This window comes from Chenopodium album, chromosome 7, assembly GCF_948465745.1.
Source record: "Chenopodium album chromosome 7, dcCheAlbu1.1, whole genome shotgun sequence".
NCBI classification, from domain to species: domain Eukaryota; kingdom Viridiplantae; phylum Streptophyta; class Magnoliopsida; order Caryophyllales; family Amaranthaceae; genus Chenopodium; species Chenopodium album.
Window position 1 is genome coordinate 71,366,684 of NC_137840.1, and position 22,144 is coordinate 71,388,827.

The 22,144-nt window shown below is 37.0% G+C and overlaps 1 protein-coding gene and 1 pseudogene across 4 annotated transcripts in view; both read right to left on the reverse strand.

Annotated features, from left to right (window-relative positions):
* The window catches only part of LOC145639411 (uncharacterized), a 33,205-nt gene extending 12,831 nt beyond the window's left edge, over positions 1–20,374 (reverse strand). For 3 of the 4 annotated variants that reach the window (XM_081690651.1, XM_081690650.1, XM_081690652.1), the window contains exons 1-17: positions 19,246–20,374; positions 18,053–18,133; positions 16,723–16,860; positions 15,128–15,238; positions 14,982–15,032; positions 14,783–14,883; positions 13,486–13,579; positions 13,042–13,173; positions 12,628–12,882; positions 12,470–12,548; positions 10,722–10,807; positions 10,509–10,592; positions 9,539–9,613; positions 9,372–9,419; positions 9,096–9,191; positions 8,452–8,681; positions 739–4,217 (exon numbers count right to left, since the gene is read on the reverse strand). In XM_081690651.1, coding sequence (XP_081546777.1) covers positions 739–4,217; positions 8,452–8,681; positions 9,096–9,191; positions 9,372–9,419; positions 9,539–9,613; positions 10,509–10,592; positions 10,722–10,807; positions 12,470–12,548; positions 12,628–12,882; positions 13,042–13,173; positions 13,486–13,579; positions 14,783–14,883; positions 14,982–15,032; positions 15,128–15,238; positions 16,723–16,860; positions 18,053–18,133; positions 19,246–19,413 — 5,308 coding nt within the window. In that variant the 5' untranslated portion in view covers positions 19,414–20,374. Of the gene's footprint in view, positions 1–738; positions 4,218–8,451; positions 8,682–9,095; positions 9,192–9,371; positions 9,420–9,538; positions 9,614–10,508; positions 10,593–10,721; positions 10,808–12,469; positions 12,549–12,627; positions 12,883–13,041; positions 13,174–13,485; positions 13,580–14,782; positions 14,884–14,981; positions 15,033–15,127; positions 15,239–16,722; positions 16,861–18,052; positions 18,134–19,245 lie in introns of those variants that run through there. The other variant, XM_081690654.1, reaches the window with a different exon arrangement.
* A 162-nt stretch (positions 20,375–20,536) lies between these two features.
* Positions 20,537–21,853, reverse strand: LOC145639413 (cytosolic sulfotransferase 5 pseudogene; annotated as a pseudogene).
* Between the last annotated feature and the right edge of the window lie 291 nt (positions 21,854–22,144).

Below are 22,144 nucleotides of genomic sequence, written 5' to 3' on the forward strand. Positions count from 1 at the left end.
GATCATATGTTATGAACTTGTCCATCTAAAAGTATATGTGTGAGAACCTCCAGAGTCGAGCCTATGACGATTAACAAGTTTGGCTTAAACAGATTCACAAAGAGTGTCATTAACATCAGCTTTTGGCCATTTATGACGCTACTTTTCACAAATAGTCTTTCAAATCCAAAGAATCACATATGAACAAACTTCCATGATATCATAAGTTCATAAACATCCTTCTCTCGCAAATATTGTTGGCAGCAAACCCCTACCACAGAGGTCCCCCCCCCCCCCCCAACTCTTTTTATCTTTCAATCTAATAGCCCTTCCCACTTATCAACCTTCCTTCTTTAAACCTCAACAGATCCTTTAAATTAACATCCCTAACACACAAAAATGTTTAAATCTGCACCCCATTTACAGATTAGGCACTTGAAAGGTTGGCAACACCTCAGGCTGGACACAAATGAGATGCCCGGTAATCAAGTTCCTATATTATGTTCAACATATGGATGATGCTAAAGTCATTCCTTGGTTTTCACTTTTAATCACTTCAACACCAAGTTACTGTCTAAACAGTACATTGCAGTATGCTTTTACAAAAAACTATTCTGAAGCAATATGCTGCCAGCAGAAGACATTTTCAAATATAAGCAAAATAAATAAAAAAAATAAAAAAAATAAAAAAGATGGGAAAGGGTGAGGGATAATTAACACAATAAACAAAAAAAAAAAAGAAGAAGAAGATAAACATACCAGATTTGGAACCACCAAGGGTTTCTAGATATCTCCACACACTTTGAGGAACCAATGACATATATTCAGCTGGGCAATACAAGCAAGCACCAGCAATTAGTGCTAATGAAAGTTGAGCAAACAGACCCTCACCCATGGGATAAGCAAAACTTCCCAACGCCTGGAAAAGTGTGTCAGCAGTTTCAAGAAAAGATTGCAATTTGGCAAGGTTGGCAAATGGAATATAATGAACAAGAAGCGCCATAGCAACCGTCCTCAAGTGCAATGATTTGTCAACTGAAGCCGTATGGGAGACTTGATCCCATGTGTTCGAAACAAGCTGGGATAAGACTGATTCTGAGATGAAAACAGCACTATCTTGTGAAGCTAATTTATCAAATGATGGAGAAGTGAGAACCACCCAACCACCATTCACATCTAGGCCAAAGAGTCTACCTAAATGCAGAAGTGCAGTGAAACGTTGCTCTGGTTCAGGATGACTCAACATTTTAGAAATTAATTCTATTAGACATATCCCACACTCATGCATAAGAATACCCCTGGAAAATAAATTGGATAACCATCTATCAGTTTGCAAGCGCCAAGAAATTTTTGGGGCATTTAACATGATATTTTCAATCACAGAGCTAAGTGTAGAAACCACGTTATCCAGGCTACAAAATGCTGGCACTTTGAGTAAACAATCGACCATAGTAGACGCAACTTCCCAGAAACTATTCTCCTGAACCAGAGGAATATTTACTGCAAGCCCTTCTATACCATTTTTCCAATGAGCGAAGAATTCATCAAATGTCTTGCAGATCAATGTGTTGTGTTCTTCCAGACCAGAAATTTCTTGCATAACAGAAGATAAGCATCTTGAGTACATTAAGCACTGGGAAGAATAGACAGCAAGACTCCTAGAGAGTTGTGGATGAAGATTCCAACACGATTCAATTGATTTATTTAGATTAGAAATGAGACTGTGTAAGTCCCCACAGAAGCCTTCTATCTCTTCTAAAGACAGATGATGAACGTCAGTACTTACCGTAGAACTACCACTGATATCCCCTTCAGTCTTCTCAAACTCCTCTTTTTCACTACCATAACAAAAATCATCAGGAAACCATGCATTAGATTCCAAACCATTGTTTCCAGGTGACTGAACATTTACATCAACAGTGCGAGGCATAGGTATAAGACCAAGTACTCTTAAATTTTCCACTAAAAAACCATTGCAACTTTGCAGAAGTTGCTGAAATGAGCTAAGATAATTGTAGAATGCAGTTGTCGGCTCTAATGCAGGAAAATCCGCCCAATGGACAGATGATTGGATGACCTCCCTTTTCCGATCAAATGACAGATCACAAAAGACAGAAGCTAAAATAAAAATAATGAGAGCCTTGTTAACCTTTATCGTAGAAGAATCAACTTTCTCTTGCTCCTGTCTGATGTATGTAAAGAGCTCATCAAAGCATAGACTCTCAAAATCAAGACATGAAACACCATTTAGATACTTTTCTTCATTAAAATTCTTGCTCAAAGAATATGAAATTATGGGTTTTAGTAAGCATAATATAGACCTGAGGAATGGCGTGTCACAATAAGAACTTTTGCAAAGAGAGCCAAGCACCTGCACCAATCTCGGCATCTCCGGGATGATGGCTTCCATGTGCTCACTTATAATAGCCTCAAGTACAAATAGAATGATTGCCTTGGCATTTTTGGAATGGTAACCCTTTGTTGGAGGATAACTATCATGAGTCTTGTCCGCCTTCTGGAGAAAGGGTGATAGGCACAAATCAGAGAACCAACACAATATATCTGGAACTGCAGTTGATGCAAGAGATCTCAGCTGCAATGAAACAGCCTCTAAAATAGTTTCGCTGAAAGCTTTAAATTCTTTTTGCATGTCAGGTAAAATTTTACTTAGGTCTGGGTATATTACAGCAAACGACTGCTCTTGATATTTCTGCTGGGAAAATTTATCTGCCTTATTGGTGTCTGGTTTTCCTTCTAACTCTTCCAAATCCAGAACCTCTTTCCTGTCTCCACCAAGTTTCAATACTCCCAGATCATCAGCAAATATGGACAATAAATTTGTAAGTTGTGACAAATTTGAAGCAAGGAAAAGACGCTGAGTCAGGTAACCTTTGGCATTCCGTGACACTGCCATCCAACCAAGATAGCGGACCAGAGGAAAAGTACATGAAGAAAATGTTGATATCTTGCATATCCAGGTTGATGGGGGAATCAGATTGCTATACTGACAGCCACTCACATTAAATACATTTTTTGATCTATTGCTTCCTCCACTAGAAGCAATGACCAAGCTTTGAAGAATCATCCAATGCCTTTGTACTCTATATATCCTTTCTGGGTTAAGCTGCAAATTCCCTTCTTTATACTGGTGAAGAGTAGACATCAAAGATCTGTTAAGTTGCTCAGCAGAACCTAGGATAATGTCGATCACATTTTCAGGAGAACAAAGAAGCTTAGTGGCCGAATGTAACAAGAACACAAGAGACTGCATAAGAGTTTCACGCAATGACTGCTGCTCTCTTTGCAATTGATGAATTAAAAAATTGCACAGCAATTCTTGGTTTCTCCTAACCAATGTTATCGCATCTACAGATGCATTATCATTCACAGAAAAGCTTACAGATTCATCATCACTCCCAGCGCCATATGGGCACTGATCTCCATCAGACACTTTCTGGTAATAGCTCCTGTCCATCTCAGCAGCCTCAAGCAATATTTGGACAAACACTTTATCTCTCTTTCTCTCAAGGTGACTTATTGTTTCCAGATTGCAGTTTCCTTTTCCAAGGGTTTTCCTGAGTTCAGAAATCTCATGGGGATATTTTGTCCCATGAATCTTCACTTGATTACAAAACACTGAATGTTCTTTCGCAGAAATCATAAAAGGATTGATATAGCATTCGGCAGACAGGATCATAGCATCTATTGCAGCATTGTGACCTTCAAGGTTAACATTTTTTTGAGAATGCAGGTCCAAAGCCAAACGCTGAAACTCGGATGCCCGAGATTTGCAAATCTCATAGTCTAATAGTTGGGTATGATTAAGATGCAAGCTAAAATATTTCCTGGAAAATCCGGAATCCGATGTAGCACACTTGCGAACTTCAGTAGTTTTTTCTTCTCCAATCACAGGTGTATCATCATGGTTGGGATCGGAATGGGTAGCTTGCATACCATTGATAACATTTCCAAAAGAGTTTAGTAGTGCAAGATTTCTCAGCTCCTCCGGGGCAAACAAAAGGCTGGCATCTTCTAAAATATCCGATTTGCTGGGACCATCCGTCATTCCATCCCCTTCATCTGGACCAGGGTGTTTTAGAGTAGAGTTTCCTTCGCTAGATGCATGTGGCGATGAAGATGAGTTCAAAATTTCTTTGTCAGGCTTGGAGAGAGAAGGCTTGCAAAAGTCAATATCAGGTAGTAACTGCAGGTGCGGGTCCAGAATGGATAGGAGTACACTGCAATTAAAAAGAAATTGAAAAGAATAAAATAAAAAATTAATGAATAAACCCAACATCAACAACAATAACAAACTTTGAGAGAGGAACTATGACGCACAGAGCAGAAAATATTGACCAGTACATTCTCCAAATTTTCAGCTGGCAGATCGAGTGTCATTTTAATGCACTTTGAACATGAAAAATCATGTTACCAAATATCTCATTGATAGTTTAAGGCAAAGCATGAGAGAATAGAACAAATATCACAAACAAGTACTGTACGTAGCATTTTCTGCAAATTAGCTATTTTCAGTTATTTCTGAAACAATCCTAAATTAAACATGTCTAAAATGTGTTAAATAAGAATTAATTATTATTTTTTAGAAAAGGGAGAATTAATCACAAACGAAATTCAAAAATAGAGGTACTGACTTAGTAGCTTAGTTACAAATCTTACAATTTTTTTTTTTAATCAATAAATTGCATAGTGACATGAGCCAAACAGATATTTTCGTGGGGGCGTTCCCTACTCAGCGACGCGCTGCACTTCCTAGACCCGGGTGTAGTGATAAGTATGCAAGGGTTGCTAGGTCGTCGCCCAGAAGCGACGCGCCACATTGCCCGAGTGTGGTGTCAAATGAGCAAGGGCGTGCCATTGGGGCGTTCCCTACTGAGCGACGCGCTGCACTTCCCAGACCCGGGTGCAGTGATAAGTATGTAAGGGTTGCTAGGTCGTCGCCCAGAAGCGACGCGCCATATTGCCCAATTGTGGTGTCAAATAATCAAGGACTTGGAGTTGGGATCAGGAGGGAGCGTGGGAGAAAAGAATTTAGTTTGCGGATTGGTTCTTGGAATGTGGGGTCTCTTACGGGAAAATCAGCAGAATTGGTAGAAGTAATGAAAAGACGACGCGTGAACATCATGTGCCTCCAAGAGACAAGATGGACAGGAGAAGGAGCTCGAGGCTTGGTTTTGGGGTATAAGGTATGGTATGTTGGGCAAGAAACGAGCCACAGAACAAGGAATGGTGGAGCTAGGAACGGTGTTGGTGTGGTTCTCGATGAGAGGTTGGCAAAAGAGGTGATCGAGGTCTATCGGAAGAACGATAGGTTGATAAGGCTGAAGTTGCTATGTGGCAAGGAGATTGTGAATGTTATCAGTGCTTATGCTCCCCAAGTGGGTTTAGATGCAGAAGAGAAACGACAATTTTGGGAGGACCTAGACGAGGTGGTGCAGGGTGTCCACCACTCAGAGAAGTTATATATTGGAGGGGATCTAAATGGGCACGTTGGGGCGAGCCGAGATGGCTATGAGAGTGTCCATGGAGGCTTTGGGTATGGGCAGAGGGACGCCGGTGGTGAAGCTATTATGGATTTTGCCCAATCATATGATTTAATTTTGGCTAATACTTGGTTTAAGAAGAGGGATTCACACTTGATAACTTTTCGGAATGGAGCAAATGCAACTCAAATAGACTTCCTGCTCACAAGGAGCATAGATAGACAAAGTTGCATAAACTGTAAGGTTATCTCAGGGGAGAGTGTGGTCACCCAACACCGGCTATTGGTAATGACTATTCGTCTGAAAGAGAAGGCGAAGAAAAAAGTTAGACAAGAAGAACCAAGGATAAGATGGTGGACCCTAAGGGATGCAAAAGCTAAGGTTTTTACAGAAAAGGTAATTGAAGAAGCGGATTGGGATGGAGAGGTGGATCCGGACATGACCTGGTTACGAATGAAGAACTGTTTCCTAAGAGTGGCCAAAGAGGTCTTAGGGGAAGTAAGGGGAAGAACTTCGGTACAGAGAGATACTTCGTGGTGGAATGAAGAGGTGAAAGCAGTAATTAAGCAAAAAAGGGAATGCTATCAAGCCTTAGGAAAATGTAGGAGTGATGAAACCTTTGCAGCGTATAAGGAGGCTAAGAGTAAGGCAAAGGCAGCTGTTCGCCAAGCAAAAGAAAAGGCATATCAGGAGGTTTATGAAAAGCTTGATTCCAAGGAGGGAGAAAGGATCATTTATAAGATGGCAAAGAGAAGACAAGAGGCAAGGAAGGATATTGGCATGGTGAAGTGTGTCAAAGATAAGAACCAAATGGTCCTAGTGCAAGAGGAGGGCATCAAGGACAGGTGGAAGGGGTACTTCGATGAATTATTTAATGGAAGTAATGGAGTTGTGATAGGAGATACCTCTATGAGTGATGAAGAAATCAACATGGAGTATGTGCGAAGGATTAGGAGAGTAGAGGTGGAGATTGCACTGAGGAAGATGAAACCTAAGAAGGCGGTTGGCCCTGATGGGGTACCGATAGAGGTGTGGAGGTGTTTGGGTAAGATTGGTATTGATTGGTTAACAAACCTTTTCAACAAGATATGGACGGCTACAAGGATCCCACAAGATTGGAGGAAGAGCACCTTGGTCCCGGTTTATAAAAACAAAGGAGACGCTCAAGATTGTTCTAACTATCGAGGAATTAAGCTTATGAGCCATACTATGAAGTTGTGGGAAAGGGTGATTGAACAAAGGTTGAGGGCATGCACAAGCATTTCAGATAACCAATTTGGTTTTATGCCTGGGAGATCTACTATGGAGGCAATCCATTTGATAAGACAAATGATGGAGTTTTATAGGGTAAAGAAGAAAGATCTTCATATGGTCTTTATTGATTTAGAGAAGGCATATGACAAGGTGCCAAGAGAGATACTTTGGTGGGCAATGTTGAAGAAAGGTATCCCACGAAGGTATGTAGACCTAGTTAAGGATATGTATCGGGATGTGTCAACAAATGTGAGGACATGCGGAGGGTTGACAAAAGATTTCCCTATTACAATCGGATTGCATCAAGGGTCTGCATTAAGCCCTTTTCTTTTTGCAACGGTTCTAGATGAATTAACTAGACCAATTCAAGATGAGGTTCCATGGTGTATGCTGTTCGCAGATGATATCGTTTTGGTGGATGAGACTAAGGATGGGGTTAATGTCAAGTTGGAGCAATGGAGGCAAAGGTTGGAATCTAGAGGGTTTAAGCTAAGTCGGAGTAAGACTGAATATTTGGTATGTCGTTTTGGCACTCAGAGGGGGACAAGCAATGAAGTGGTGAGTTTGGATGGAAAGGATTTGACCATGAGTGAATGTTTTAAGTACCTAGGGTCGATCATCCAGAAGAATGGTGACATTGATCAAGACGTGACCCACAGGATTAAGTCAGGGTGGCTTAAATGGAGAGCGGCCACGGGAGTGTTATGCGACCGCAGCATTCCCTTAAAGTTGAAGGGAAAATTCTACAGGACTGCCATAAGACCAGTGTTGCTCTATGGTACAGAATGTTGGGCTTCTAAGAAAGAGCATATTAAAAAGATGGAGGTTACGGAAATGCGCATGTTAAGGTGGATGTGTGGAAACACTTTAAGAGATAGAATCAGAAATGAGGTTATTCGCAAGAAAGTAGGTGTGGCGGGCATTGTAGATAAATTAAGGGAAAATCGTCTGCGTTGGTTTGGACATGTAAGACGGAGACCCGAGGGTGCACCGGTGCGAAGAGTGGAAGAGTGGGACCATGGAGGGATTAAACGAGGAAGAGGGAGACCAAAGATGACTTGGTTGGAAGGAGTGAGGAAGGATATGAAGTGCATGGATTTACGTGAGGATGAAGTTTTGGATCGTAAGGGATGGAGGAGAAAGATTTATGTTGATGACTACACGGAATAATCAAATTTGGTTCATGTTAGCCGACCCCACTTTTGGGATTAAGGCTTTGATTGATTGATTGAATAAATTGCATAGTGATCACTAGAACATGAGGCCTGTAATAGCAAGCTGTACACTTTCCTTTCTACAAGTTGCCCTTAAAATAATAAATAAATAGATGGATTAAAAATAAATAACTACCATTAACATTAAAGCAGCATTGATATACTCCCTTTGTCTCCCAACAATCTGCCGGGTTTGACTGGCACTAGGGCCATTGAGCCACATCAAATCAGGAAGACGGAAAAGGCAGGGATAGAGTGTTAATTGAGTAGCTGGTTTAATTAAGGAGTGAAAAGTGAACCCACAGAAAGAGTGTAAGGTATTGGTCAGAGGGACAGCTTGCCAATTAAGGAAAAGGTAACATGTTGAAAAATCACAACTTGACAGGTTTAAAGCCAGTAAAAACCAAAGTTATGCGAGGAAGATGTGTATACCAGAAAGGCAGAAAAGCCCTTTTGAGTCCTATTGGATGCTATGACCAAGAAAACAGAGACATAAAAATTACCTAGGAGGTACTGATCCAAGCCGCCACTCCTGTTCTAATGAGGGAAGAACAGAAGGCTTTTTCACAGCTGCACGGATCACTTGAAGTGCAATAGCACAAGTATTTTCATTAGCATTGAGGAAAGTATAGGAGAATTCAGCAGAGCTTATCATACTTTGTGAGGCGGAAAAGGCAGGCTCAAGAAAAGTCTCCAGCATCTCCACAAGAAATAGAACTTTAAGCTTTGCTTCCTGAATAAAGACCAAGAAGATTAAGAGTAATTTCTATTCTGATCTATATCTGAAAATGTACAATAAAGAGTTATAACTGTCATATTGACGATAAGAAAAGAAATTTTCATGCTAGGACTCCGATTTCGAATCATGAAAGTCAACAGGTAATGTGACTTTTCCACCAATTTAGCACGAGGATTTAGTTTCTATTACGAAGAGTACTAGAGTAGTACAAGGAAACATGTAATGAGAGTCATGAGACAATCGATACACCGACAAGGATAATAATTTTCCTCCATAGACATTTAAGATATATGAAGTATACATAAATGTACCAAATTCACACATTAAAAAGCAAATCGTAAGGTAGCAAACAATTGAAGGAAGGTACAAAGACTGGAGGTTAAAAATATCACTCGAGGTTCTCATTACCTTGTATTCTGCCAGTACATTGTCCATGTAACCAGATAAAGCCAGCACGAGGTATTTAAGGGCAGCACGGACACGTACTAGGGAGTGATGTTCACCCTGTTGTAACGCCATGCATCCAAATTTCAAAAGATGAAAGCAAAGACAGGTTAATTATTGCAAGCCAAAAGGCCAAAATATCATGGCACATTCATCCAAAAGAAAGGAATGGCAACTGCAACCAGATCCATTAAAAACTATTGAACAACATGCAGAATCCAAAGGAACCAAGAAATATACCTGAATAACACCCAATAGATCTTCTAGAAGCTCCACAGCCAAGTCTATCTGCAGCAAAAAAAGCCATTCTACATTATTATTTTTTTAATTCTCCTCTTAAATCAAGTAATCAAAACAGTAACAAAGCCAAATATAAGATGAAGAAACTAAAAGATCCCCTAACCAACCTTTGCAATGATTCGAGGCATCCAAGGTGCAAGTGAACTGCTGCACAAGTCAATCAGGACACAAGCAGTTTTTGCCTGCACCAGGGATTAAATATATCATTTTCTGTATATTAAAGCCATTTAAACATGTTCCACATGAAAATAAAAAATAATAATAATAATAAATAAATAAAACTATTTAAAAAAAAAAAAATTGTGCCTATGAAACAAATATAACACATTATGACTTAGCACCTAATCCAACAAACACCTAGATACATAGGTTAATAGCTAATGAATTACCCTAATTTATCCCAATGATACAATAATTTTATTTTTATCTTATTTACACAATATCATTCAATGATTATAATAAAAAATAAAAAAATAAAAAAAAAACTTATAACGAATAACGAGTCAAAAGCCTCATCCCTTGCCACTTTACGCCTAACTAGGACGCTCTAAAACCTTGAGAAACATGATCAAATTAGGCACCCTTAAAACCATCCCTTTCACAACTTAATCTAATCCAAAAATCCTTCGAATCCAAGACATTAGTTAAAAAATGTCCAAGGCTCCAACAATCCCTGCCATAGTCCTCTTCATATATCCAGTTTAAAGATAGTACTAGTATTTCCTTTGCAAGTATTGCAACCCCCCCCCCCCCCCACCCTCTTCCCTCCAAAAAGACCCGATTCAAGTAAAAACTGTCACACACAAAAAAAAAAAAAAAAAAAGAAAGAAAGAAAAGGAGCAGTCTAGCAGCAAAACAAGAAGATACTACTACTACATTAGGCCACTAAATCCAATACAAACATGCTTAAACAATCATAATAACTAAGGAAGAAAGCAGTGAAAGCACCATAGTTAATGCAAGTAATTACACTAAAGGCTTTACAGCTTACGCTGCTTAATGAGAAACTATCTGATCGTCACTAAGACATTAGACATACACTCATACAGTATGAGGCAGAGAGCAGAAAATACGCACATGAGAAGGTGAAAAGGAAGACAAATAGCCAGCACAACCATGAAGAAGTGGATGATAAGCAGGTGATGACAATGTTGATATAATCTGCAAAACAACAGCTGCTATATGAGAGAAGAAAACTAGCAATGCCGATCCAGCATAAAAAGGAGAAAAATTCAAGAAACAAGAGCAGTAAAAGACACATTTATAGCTACAACAACAACAATACGTAACCTTCAATAAGGCTTGTTGTACAAAAGGCTGCATCCACTGCGAGAAAGTATCATCTACACTGAGTATACAATTGGCTGGACGAAGAGCTACAAGATTCCAAGAGTTTAACTATGAGAAGGAAATCAATTTATTCACTTCATCTAAAAAAACATTAATAAATATGTCAGAGAAAAAACACTCAATCAAGAAACTCAGAAAGATTGACTGCTGTAATTAGGTTTGGACGTCAAATGTTACAAAAGCATGAGGATATGGGCCAATTATTACCTAAAGCCATGAAAGAGTTTACCCAGTGATAATTTTGTAATAAAAGGAATCTCTACATTTCAGATCTGATAGCAGAAATGGAATCTTCACTTTAACAACATTCCATGTAGTGCATGACTTTCTTTGAGCATTAAGGTCTTCCAGAGACATAACAAAATAGGAAAACAGAGTATGAATGGGCATAATGGTTGTTCAGATCTATTAACTATTACTAAAACCGAGGATGCTGACGTCACCCTGCCCACGTGTCGCTCTCTTAACAATCTTTTTCCCGCCTAAATAGAATGATGATGTCATCCTTTTTTTTTGTAGAGCTATCATATTTAAAAAATTTAAAATTAAACATTAGAATCTTCTACATTACAACTAAAACCTATAAATTTATCGTAGGAAATCGAAACAATTTTAAATAGCACACTAATAAACAACATTTTGCATTGAATTATGTATTTGACAACATTGAACAGAAACTATATCATAATTTTGATGAAAATCTAAAATTTTGAAATTACAAAATGTACGCAATTATTAATATTCATGTATAATAGCCATTTATTTTTAAAATGTATAAATTAAAAATAGATTTTATATAAATCGTGCATCACATGGGTTCTAACCTAGTTTAAAATAAAAGGGCACTCTAACCAATGAAAAGGTTATGTAAACATTCTAAGTAGATTTCATGGGTTCATCATTTAATCGTAACTGGTATAGAGGTACATCTACAAGATCTCTATGTATTCTATGGACTGTCGAGGCCTGAGGCCCTGAGCACCTGACTTGGACAGTTGGACCTAATATTACCCGATCATTCTTCTATCTTAGCATACCTTTACCACAGTTTAAGGGTATCTTTTCACCATTATTATAATGATATTAATTAATTCATTAATTGAAAAAGGATTTTTTACAATTCTATCCCAAATTTCTTAAACAACTAATACTATACTCCCTTCGCCTGAAGGATGAGACAAAATGATCTGGTCTAAAATTTGCCTGAATTCTTTGTCCTTTTTTTTTTTTTTTTTTTTTTTGGGAAAAAGTCTAGTTTAGTACTCTGGTCCGACTTTAAGTTCTCCAAAGTCATTAACAAACAATAATATTTTCTATTTTTTAAAAGACAAATCTAATCTAGTCTGGTCCAGTCTTGTTTATGGTCTACTGTGACCTGACTTACACTTTCATTTTGGTCGGATCTATTTCGAAGAAAAAGTAATAATGACGTGAAATAATGCAAAAGGAACATAGCATTAATAATTAATCTGCTCTCTCCACCCCCTCCAACCCACAGAGAAAAAGAGGCATTTAAGATAAACGCGTATAAAAAAAGAGTAAGATAGGAAGTTTCATAACTAAGAAGCTCTATGTAGCTAGAGAAAAATCTTTTCAGCCAAAAAAAATAAAGCAGTTTTCTGAATTTCCTCAATTAAGAATATTTCAAGTTTTAGAATTATATGATCTTAAGTTACAAGATAACTAACCTGGCAACAGCGCTTGTATAAGAGGTAATGTCAACCAAAAGTTAGTAACACTGACTGCCAGCTTACTGCATAGCAACGACTGTTGATGTACTTAGATAAGATACAACAGAAAGAAAATAAATGAGCTGATCACAATTGTACTTCTGAAGTCAACTCACCTGAGAGGCACAAGCAAATAAAACATGCAAAATTCCCTCCTCTACCGCTCCAATATCAAGGACATTTATATAGCTAGGATTCCAGTCAACAACTGGAATGAGAAATTGGTCTCCAAACAACTCTGAATAATCTGATAAAGCAACATGATATGATTTCGACACCGGTGCTTCAACCAGAGATGATGTCTCTCTGGTTAAAAAAGATGCTTCTTGTGCTGATGTTGTCTCTGCTAAATGATAAAGAATCTTTGCAGCCTGAAAGAAAAAAAGTTCAAGAGATCAGGCTATAATGCTATATGTTGTATAACTAAGCTAATGTAAATGAAGAGGGGAGAGATGAGGAAGGCCCAAAATCTCCCACATCTACATAATGGCTTGGATGCAACAAGTAACCAAAAAGACAAAATTCTATACCACTTTGCATACAGCTCCTAAATCGTTATCTGCAAAAGCTTTCCTCAGCAGCGTGAATACGGCATCTGGACGAAACACAATTGATCGGGATGTTGGTACAGGAAATGGTGACATGCTTCGTAATTTCCGTGGCTGTAAATAATATAGAGATTTAATGTCAGCAAATGAGCAAACACAGAAAAGGAAGATATCGAAATAAATTAGAAAAAAAAAATAGAGAATTAGGTTTAAGAAAAATATTAAAAAGCTGGGGGAAGACAACAGCAATGTGAGCATATTAATCACTATAAAGTATAAACAGCTCAATTATTATGGAATATTGAATAAATAGCCAATCTTGTCAGATTTGTAAACAAGAGATTAAGGAGGCCGATTTCTTAGGTCAAATGGGTAATGAACAAAGAAGTAATTCAAAGATAGGATATAAAAAAGATACTGAACTACCTCAAAATTGGAGGAAACAGTTAAAGCTGGCACTGGTTGACTATTTCTAGAAACTTCAGAGTCTACACCAATAGCTGAGCATCTTGCGGTTTCTCTGAGATTTACATGCAGTGATTATCTAATTATCAGTAGGCAATTAATTGAATAACAAACAATATCCAGCCAAAGAGCATGCCGTGAAAACAAAGCCAACAAATAATTGCCAGAGAGAGAGAGAGAAATAGCCGCGGGGGCGGGGGGGCAGTAGCTGTATAAGATTTTTGCTGTAAAAAAACATTTAGCATAAGAACCCATGTTTAGTGTGTTCATATCAGTGTGCATGACCATGTTAACTGTTCCCATAACTTGTTACATAAGGCAAAGAGAAATTAGTAGATTGAAGAAGCAACGAATTTGCTGCAGCAAATTTCCCCCCATGGGCATTAGATATATTTTTGGGAGGGGGTTGAGCTGGAGCTTCTTCCTTCCTTTGTGTCAACCATGGCTCGAAAGACATTGTATAGTGAATAGTAATCAAAAGAAGAATTATTATACGCCTTGTTGACCCAATATTACTTACAGGTATCACGGAATATGTAAAAGTAAACGAAACTGATTTTTATCGCCATAACCAACTCAAGATATTAGTGATGCAAGTCCAAACAGTACTATTGGTGCAATTAACCCTACGATTACAAAGCCCATTATTAGATGCCACATCCTGAGATAGTTTTGTTTTTCAGCAAGAAAAGGTATCAAGAATGATGGTAATAATGCATTATGCATGTATTCATAAAAGTGTTCATGCCAAGATGTACTCTGTTTCAACATTGATAAATTATGGCATAATTTTGCTGTAAAGATGTTACAAGTATATTTAAGAGGGTTTTTTTTTTTTTTTGGAAACAAAGTATCTTTTAGGGGGTGTTTGGTATAAATTCCGTAAACGGAATGGAAAGGATTTATATAAGTAAGGGAAAGGGTAATGATACACGTTACCTTTGATATATGTTTGGTATCTTTATAAAATGGAAACAAATTGAGGAGTTTATGATTGAGGAGGGAAACACATTTTGTTTCCACTAATTGGATAAGGGTAACAATTTGGGGGATTTTGTTACCCTTTGGAAACGGTATTTGTTACTCATAGCTCATACCAAACTAATAGAAACGAAAACACTTATTTGTTTACGTTTCCTATGTTACAAATTTTCATACCAAACACCCCCTTAGAGTTTAAAATCTGTTAAGAATAATTAAAAAAAAAATAGACAAAAAGGTAATAATAAAACAATTAAAAAGGAGGGGAAAATCACACCTTTCGGTGACAATTTGAAGAATGGGATAAAATGGACCGGCGAGCATAGCGAGAAATCGAGTGCTAGTCTCTATATCATCAGCATATTTAGTAAGCTCTGACTGCACAATGATACGAAAAACCACATCAGCTCGAAATCACATACATCACCATGACTCCACGAATAGAAAATTCTGATACCAAGCAGCTGAACTCGTACCTCAAGTTGAGGAAGGAAGACATGCAATCGATCTGTTATATCTTGAAGCAACTACAAGCTACCAGATGTTAGAAGTCCATTATGGAGAAGTAAAAAAGGAAGATCACAGATACGTATGACTTATGATAGAAACAAATATGTGCCACCTGAAAATGCAAATCATTAGAATCTTGTTCATGTGTCGTAATTTGTGGCAGAAGGTAATTGACCACAGGCTGAAACTCAGGTTCAAGACGAGGCACTGAAATCCCGACCAACTGAAAAATACACACACCAAATAAGTCTAGACTCTAGAACTATAGAATAAGCACCTGGACATAACCATCTTCAGATATTATCTGTTTCAGCTGCAAATGTCCTTTCAAAGGAAACTTAAAAGGCAACTGCATCGTCAACATCCAATTTAATTAGTAAGAACAAGAAGACACCAGAGACTCAGTTCCCTATCAAGACAACTCACAGTAAATACTTCTATAAAGGCCATTAATAGAGATAAACTGCAAAATGGCCAAAAAAAAAAAAAGACGCTCCGGTATGATGTTTTAGACATATAGTAATCCTTGGGGGACTATAGTAATTGTCAACTCTTTTTGGGAGTATTATTATGCTGGAGCGCCTATTTTTTTGGCCATTACATCTAATCTACTTGCCTAATACGTATGGAACTAACTTATAAAGCATCATAGTAATACGCATGAAAAAAGAACGGAGGAAGTATTTATAAGTTACTTCCATGAGTATTAGGCAAGTAGATTACATGTTTTAGACATATATCTTTACATATTTCTAGGATGAATTTGAAGCATGTTTGTTTTAGTTTATTTAGGATTCTTGTTACTTGTTAGTCAATATCCCTACAAAACAGACTCTGTAATACATTATTATTAAGTCATGACTTATGAGAAATTGATATTATTTTCTAACAGAATTTATCGCGTTCTAAAAGTGATATACAAACCTTAATTGTTAAGTCAGAAATGTAGAAGGATTTTTCATATATAAATACCTTTTGCTACACCAATTTAGGGAATTCAAGATCCAATACGGTGAGGAGTTATGTAGCGGAATTTACTACTGGGTACTTTACCTTTTGGATCAAGATTCACTCTTAACACCAACAAGAAGAAAAAATGCATACAGTGCTGACATTCCTCCAAACTTTCAATGAACTCTATGAAGCTGTTACACTTGCATTCTTTCAAACGTCTCCACATCAAAAGGAAATGGAGTGTAACAACAAATCAGCATGGTGAAAAAAAAAATGATGAAAAGCTGAAAATGGTGACTTTGATTGATATCATTGAACTTACAGAAAATTGAAGATAGACTTGACAGTTGACATCCTTCCAAACCTAACTAAGTAAGGCTATACATACTACACTAACTTCTCAATTCTTCTCATTATCCTTTCTCTTCGTTGCCTTCTTTGTTTAATTCTTACATTAGTATCCTGATTCCCCTTTCCCTCTAACATAGCTTCAGCCTTTACTCTCAATCTTCTAGCTCATTTATGAGAGTGAGGGATAGCTCAAGTGGTTAGAGCTCCCCTCCCGGTCCTAGGTGATCCTAGGATCGATTCTCATCACCCGCCCTTGTGGCTCTCTAAACACCCAAAAAAAAAAAAATCTTCTAGCTCATTTATTGAGAAATTTCATATACATACACACACACACACACACACAAGTACAGAGCCAGATTTAACAAATAAAATAAATGGGATATCCTGGTGTTCAAAGGTTACCTGGATGAAGAAGATAGCAATAGGACTTCCTCTAAGACAAGATAATCGAACATAACGACATGGAGTATAATTCATGGAATAAATCATGTCTCGTCGAGGTGCTTCACATCGCTGACGAACCTTTACAAATGTCTCTGGCTGCTTTCAAAGCAAGTAAGTAGATCAGCAAGTCAGATGTAAAAAGCAGCACCATATCACAAAAAAAAAAAGGTGTAGTCCAAAAGTAACATACTTCAAATAAAACAAAAGACTACCAAGGATTCTAAACGATTTTAAGTTCATACATAAACTAGAAATTCAACCTTAGCATTCATAAAACTATTCCCTTTCCCTTTGGGTGCACATCATGTATGACACTGTGGGACACTAGAACATGCTAGCTAGAGAATCAACAGAAATACATTTGCTAATGATACAAATCAATCATGAAGAACTCTGGTACATTACCAAATAATTAACAACTGCAAGTCAACATCAGTTAGCAAACTTTTCAAGCCAATTTATAGTTCGAGGAGTGGGGTAGTTTTAAGTCAGGAATCCCTCCCACAACTTGTATTTGAAGTAGGCCATTCAAACTCATCCATCATAACATATTTGAAGTAGGCCATTCAAACTCCTCCATCATAACACCCATCCAACCCAACCTGAAGTCTCTTCATTCCTCCCAAGAAATCCATCTGATCTTGCCCATATTTTGCAGGTTTGTCAAACTAAAGCAGTCTCCTCCCGATACAACAGAAAGGCTGTGAACCATCTACTGCTATACAACATAACAGGAGAAGAGGCTTTTAGTGATAATTAAACCATTAAAATCCAACACGCCACAGACAAGTGAATCTATTATTACTATATTTGAGCTAACGAGACAAGGAGATGTTAATAAAAACAATTACAAGTCATCAACTTGTTTATAGTACCTTATTTGTTTCTCCTAAAGAATGATTCCATCATAATGAAACCTTTTGTTGTGACTACGTGAAAATTCAAGGATTTTGTGTCCACCACAAGGTTTCAGTTTTAATATGCATCTAAAAGGTAAATCTATTGTTATCACCAAATAAAATTTTCCAAGAGATAAAATATATCCCAACTTAAACTACACCGTTATTTGTAAATCACATCTCACAACCAGCTCATTTTAGACGCATTTTTTGGCTCCATGTCTACAAATTTTCTATTTATGCTTCTCTAAGATGTCACTCTTCTAATATAAGCTACAGTCTTCAGGGTGTACATATACAAAGCATTACTACATCAAATTAACAATAGCTTTAAGCAACAGATTAATCAACATGTACTTATCCAGAATCTATTACTTCAAGTTGTTAACCTTGTAACGCAAGCCTGCAGCAACTTCCCACTCCAGAACAGATTTATTGTGTATCCGTATATGAGATAAAAGACACGGTTCCTGCAGACAATACAGAAACACATTAAGTGATTAAAACACAATGGTAAGTTTTTGAAGATAGAACTCATAAAAGCCATGGTGTCATGCACTTGATAAACCTTGAAACAAAGTCCAAATGGTTCATGATCATAGTGCAGGGAAAAAATTTCAGACATGTGGATAAAAGAACGAAATATATAAATTACAAGGCCTCTTAAACCATGCAAGAGCTAAATGGTTAATAAAAATGACCATAAACAGAACAGCTTAAATTGGCAGGGTATTACATAAGGCAGTAATCAATACATCAAATCGCCCCTTAATATGTAGCTCAACGCCCCAAATGTATTTGAACTCTCAAAAAAAAAAAAATCCTTACTGAAGTCACCATATGTTATTGCCAGGTTAGCTCGATTACTACAGTTTTCTTGTTGACTAGCTAGTCAGTCGTATACAAAGAGCTAATATGCAACATATTATTGCCAGGTTAGCTCACTTACTTCAGTTATTTCCGTTTTAAAATAGGCCTCAGTACCCTTCATAACAACTACGAACAGAAAACAAAACTGAATAACTTTTACATAAGAAACCACGCGATTTAAGAATGCTAGATAAATTGAAGGAAAAGATCCTCAATTAATCAAGTTGGTCAATCTACTTATCATATAGTACATTATTTCCTGAACTCATGTATATACCATCCTGGCGCACTATGGAACCCAGTCTGTCCCCTCACATATTTCCCGACTACTCGAAACTCCAATTCTTTATCAAACCTCATATTCTCATGTATATACCGTCCTGGAAATTGTGTCAGTATTTTCAGCATCACTCTCCCCAACCAAATTTCATCAATAATTGCATTAACAGACCTAAATTAAGCTGAAACCATTGCTCAATTACTCTTCCTTCATGAATTCTAACATAAATTAAAATAATCCCTACTACATCCAGCATAAACCAAAAATTAATCAGAACGGCGAAAACATGATCACTAATCACTCAATCAACAATCATCTAAAATCAAGCAAAAATTAAAGCAAAAACAATGAATCGAAAACCAAAAGTTGGAATAAATGCAAACAAGAAGAAAATTAGGGTAAAATTGAAGGAAGATTAAGAAGAGAAATTACATTGAGTTCAAGTAAAATCCACTCCTTAGTATTGGTACCAGTAGACCAGTAATTGCGGAGGTCGGCGTCAAGAACATTGGTGGCTTTCTGAGCAGAAGTTTCTCGAGACATAGCTTTGATTTTGTACGTCAATGGCTTCGTTCTTCCACCTTCCAACTCCATCTCCATTTTCTCTCTCCTCTTCGAAGGCTCTGCGCTTTGTGTTGGTTTTCTTTTGCTGCTTTCTCTCGCGTCTTTCGCCCAGAAGACGGGAGAATGAACTTTTTGTTTTCACAAAAGAAAGTACGACTGTACGAGTACTGTTTTTACTTGTTTGCGCACTAGATAAATCGTTAAATCGTTAAATCTTCCCCTCTCTTACTTGTAATGGGTATGAGTGTATCCACTTATCAAAATATACTCTCTTCGTTTCACAAGGACAACCATAGAGTTCAAATATCATGAGATTTATTGAGCGATTTTGTTGCTATACGAGTATATGGGAATAGAGAAAGTATGTTAATGTATTTTTATGTGACTAGTAATTTTTTTTATTGTATGCGTTTTTTTGGATTTCATGTTCTATGCTTTCTTCTATGTTTGTTTGGAGTTTTTGTGTTTTGTAGTATTATTAGGGTTCATTTTTTTTTTTATCCTTAATGTTATTTTGATAACTTAAGAAAGAAAAAAAAAAAAAAAAAGCGTGTTAGGAAATTTTTGTTTTTTCTTTATTTTCTTTTTTTACACATTTGTCTTCGTCATCTATTTATTGTTTCTATGATGTACTCTTAGAAAGTTTAAAAGAGCATCACATGAATTTTCTTTAAGCTTCTAAGGCAATTGTTAACTTGTATTTTTTTTATATATACCACTAATAATTTTTTTACAAGGCCCATGTTAAATTGTCACGTCTTTTTATTTTTGATTAGGTAAGGAAATTCCCACCCCAAAAATATTTTACTGTGGAATGATTCCACTAATTTAGTAAGGAGAATTCAACATTGTCTAACAATCAGACCCGTCAATGCCTAATCCGACCAGCCGACCCGATAACTCAACCCGACCCAAATTATATTACTGAGAGAGAACCTAAACCTGATCCAACCCAAACAACCCAAAATTGACCCATGTGTTCATATCTTGTAATGATCCAAACAACTGGACCCAAATAATCCGAAATCAAACTCGAACTTGACCCATTGACCCAAATTAACAAGCTACTAACAATCGTTTATAAAACGATTGTTATGAATAAGCTTTTCTTAATTCTTTTTAATTAAGCCTTGTAATAATTGCATTATGGCAGATAGCGTACACATGAATCATGATTAACAATTTAATAAGCATAATAATACACTAATCATCAACTAATCTTCAACAACTCCCACACAAAGTGAATAAGTGATGTAACTCACTGTAACATAGCTAACACTACAGAGTGGTGGGCTGAAAAAACAAGTATTGATGAAATACATACAAATCAAAACTTAGCAACGTTGCATAATTCAACAAAAACATAATGTTGAATTGATCTAATACAAAACTTACTACTGTATAAATGTAAATTTTGATTCATCAAAGTTGTAATCTAAAGGACAAGCCAGAACCTTCAAGTTTTTGTTCCATCAACTTGTTCATTCTATCAACCATGGAATCATTGAGATAACGAGTCCATCCTCCGACCGCTCCTTCCCTAAAGAAAGTCTTGTTCTCCAAAATTTTGCTAAGAAAACCATTTTTATTAATTTCGAGTTCTTTAAGATTGTTGATGCTGCAAAAGTCTACTACTTCTTTGATAACACATTCATTTTCCTCTTGTGGAGAAAACGGCATATCTATGAATTCAGCCAACTTCTTCAAATGAATACTAGGATTTTCCATCAAATCCTCGTACTTCAGGAACAATACTTTGTTAGGTTGCTCTAAACTCTGCTTCCAGTATCCAAGTACGTGCTCAAAAAATGGTCCATTGAAAACATTACCTTGGTAGAACTCCTCAAAGAAATCTTCAATACCAGGGGGCTGAAAATCTTCGTCGTCTCCTATTACTCTCTTGATCATTTTTGAATAAAAATGCCAGTGTGACACAAGTGTGTCTAAGGGATTTCGGGTTATGTACAAAATCTTACAGGGAGAAGTCTTGATAGATTCAGGAAGAGACGCGTAAGGCACATGAGACTGGAGAAGTCGCGGTGATGGGAGTTCCTTAAGCTGGTGTGGGCTTGGGGCCGTAAGGCTATTACCATAGACAGCGGTTTCTAGACCACAAACAAGCACATGTGGACTATTGGAAACCAAAGGGCTTTGGGTAGGAGGGTGGACCTTTCGATTGGCAACCAAAATTAAAAGAGTAACGATTTTAACTAAGTGGTGCCGGTTTTAGGGAAGCTAGCTATTACAAGATCAGTGTCTTGAGCTAAGAAGTGTCTTTGGAAATTATAAATGTTAGGGACACGAGAAATAGGGTACCAAAAGCCTTGAATATTTATGAGTTGGAGCTTATTACTACCCATGAAGTTTACCTTTGGAAGACATTGTTTGAGTTGTTCAACTTCTTCTTCAGAGAGAAAAACTGTTTCTTTACTTTGATTTGTTTTTGAATTCATTGAGTGTGGCTCGGCCATTTCTTTCCCTTAAGGTATAATGCACTTGTTAAGTTGTTATGCCCATATATATAGCTATACTTTGAGGTTAGTTGAAGCTTAGCACGCTCAATTACTACTTTTACAAGCAACTTTCTATTCGAAGTTTGGTCACGGGATCAAATCTCATTAAATTAGATCGAAGATTTGGTTAGGATTTAATAATGATATATTAGAAGACAATAAATGAAATTTACCTATCTAATAATTTCTATTTGCCATGTGGTAGGTGTAAACTTGAGAAGAAAAACAACAATTTTTATTTTTATTTTTACTTT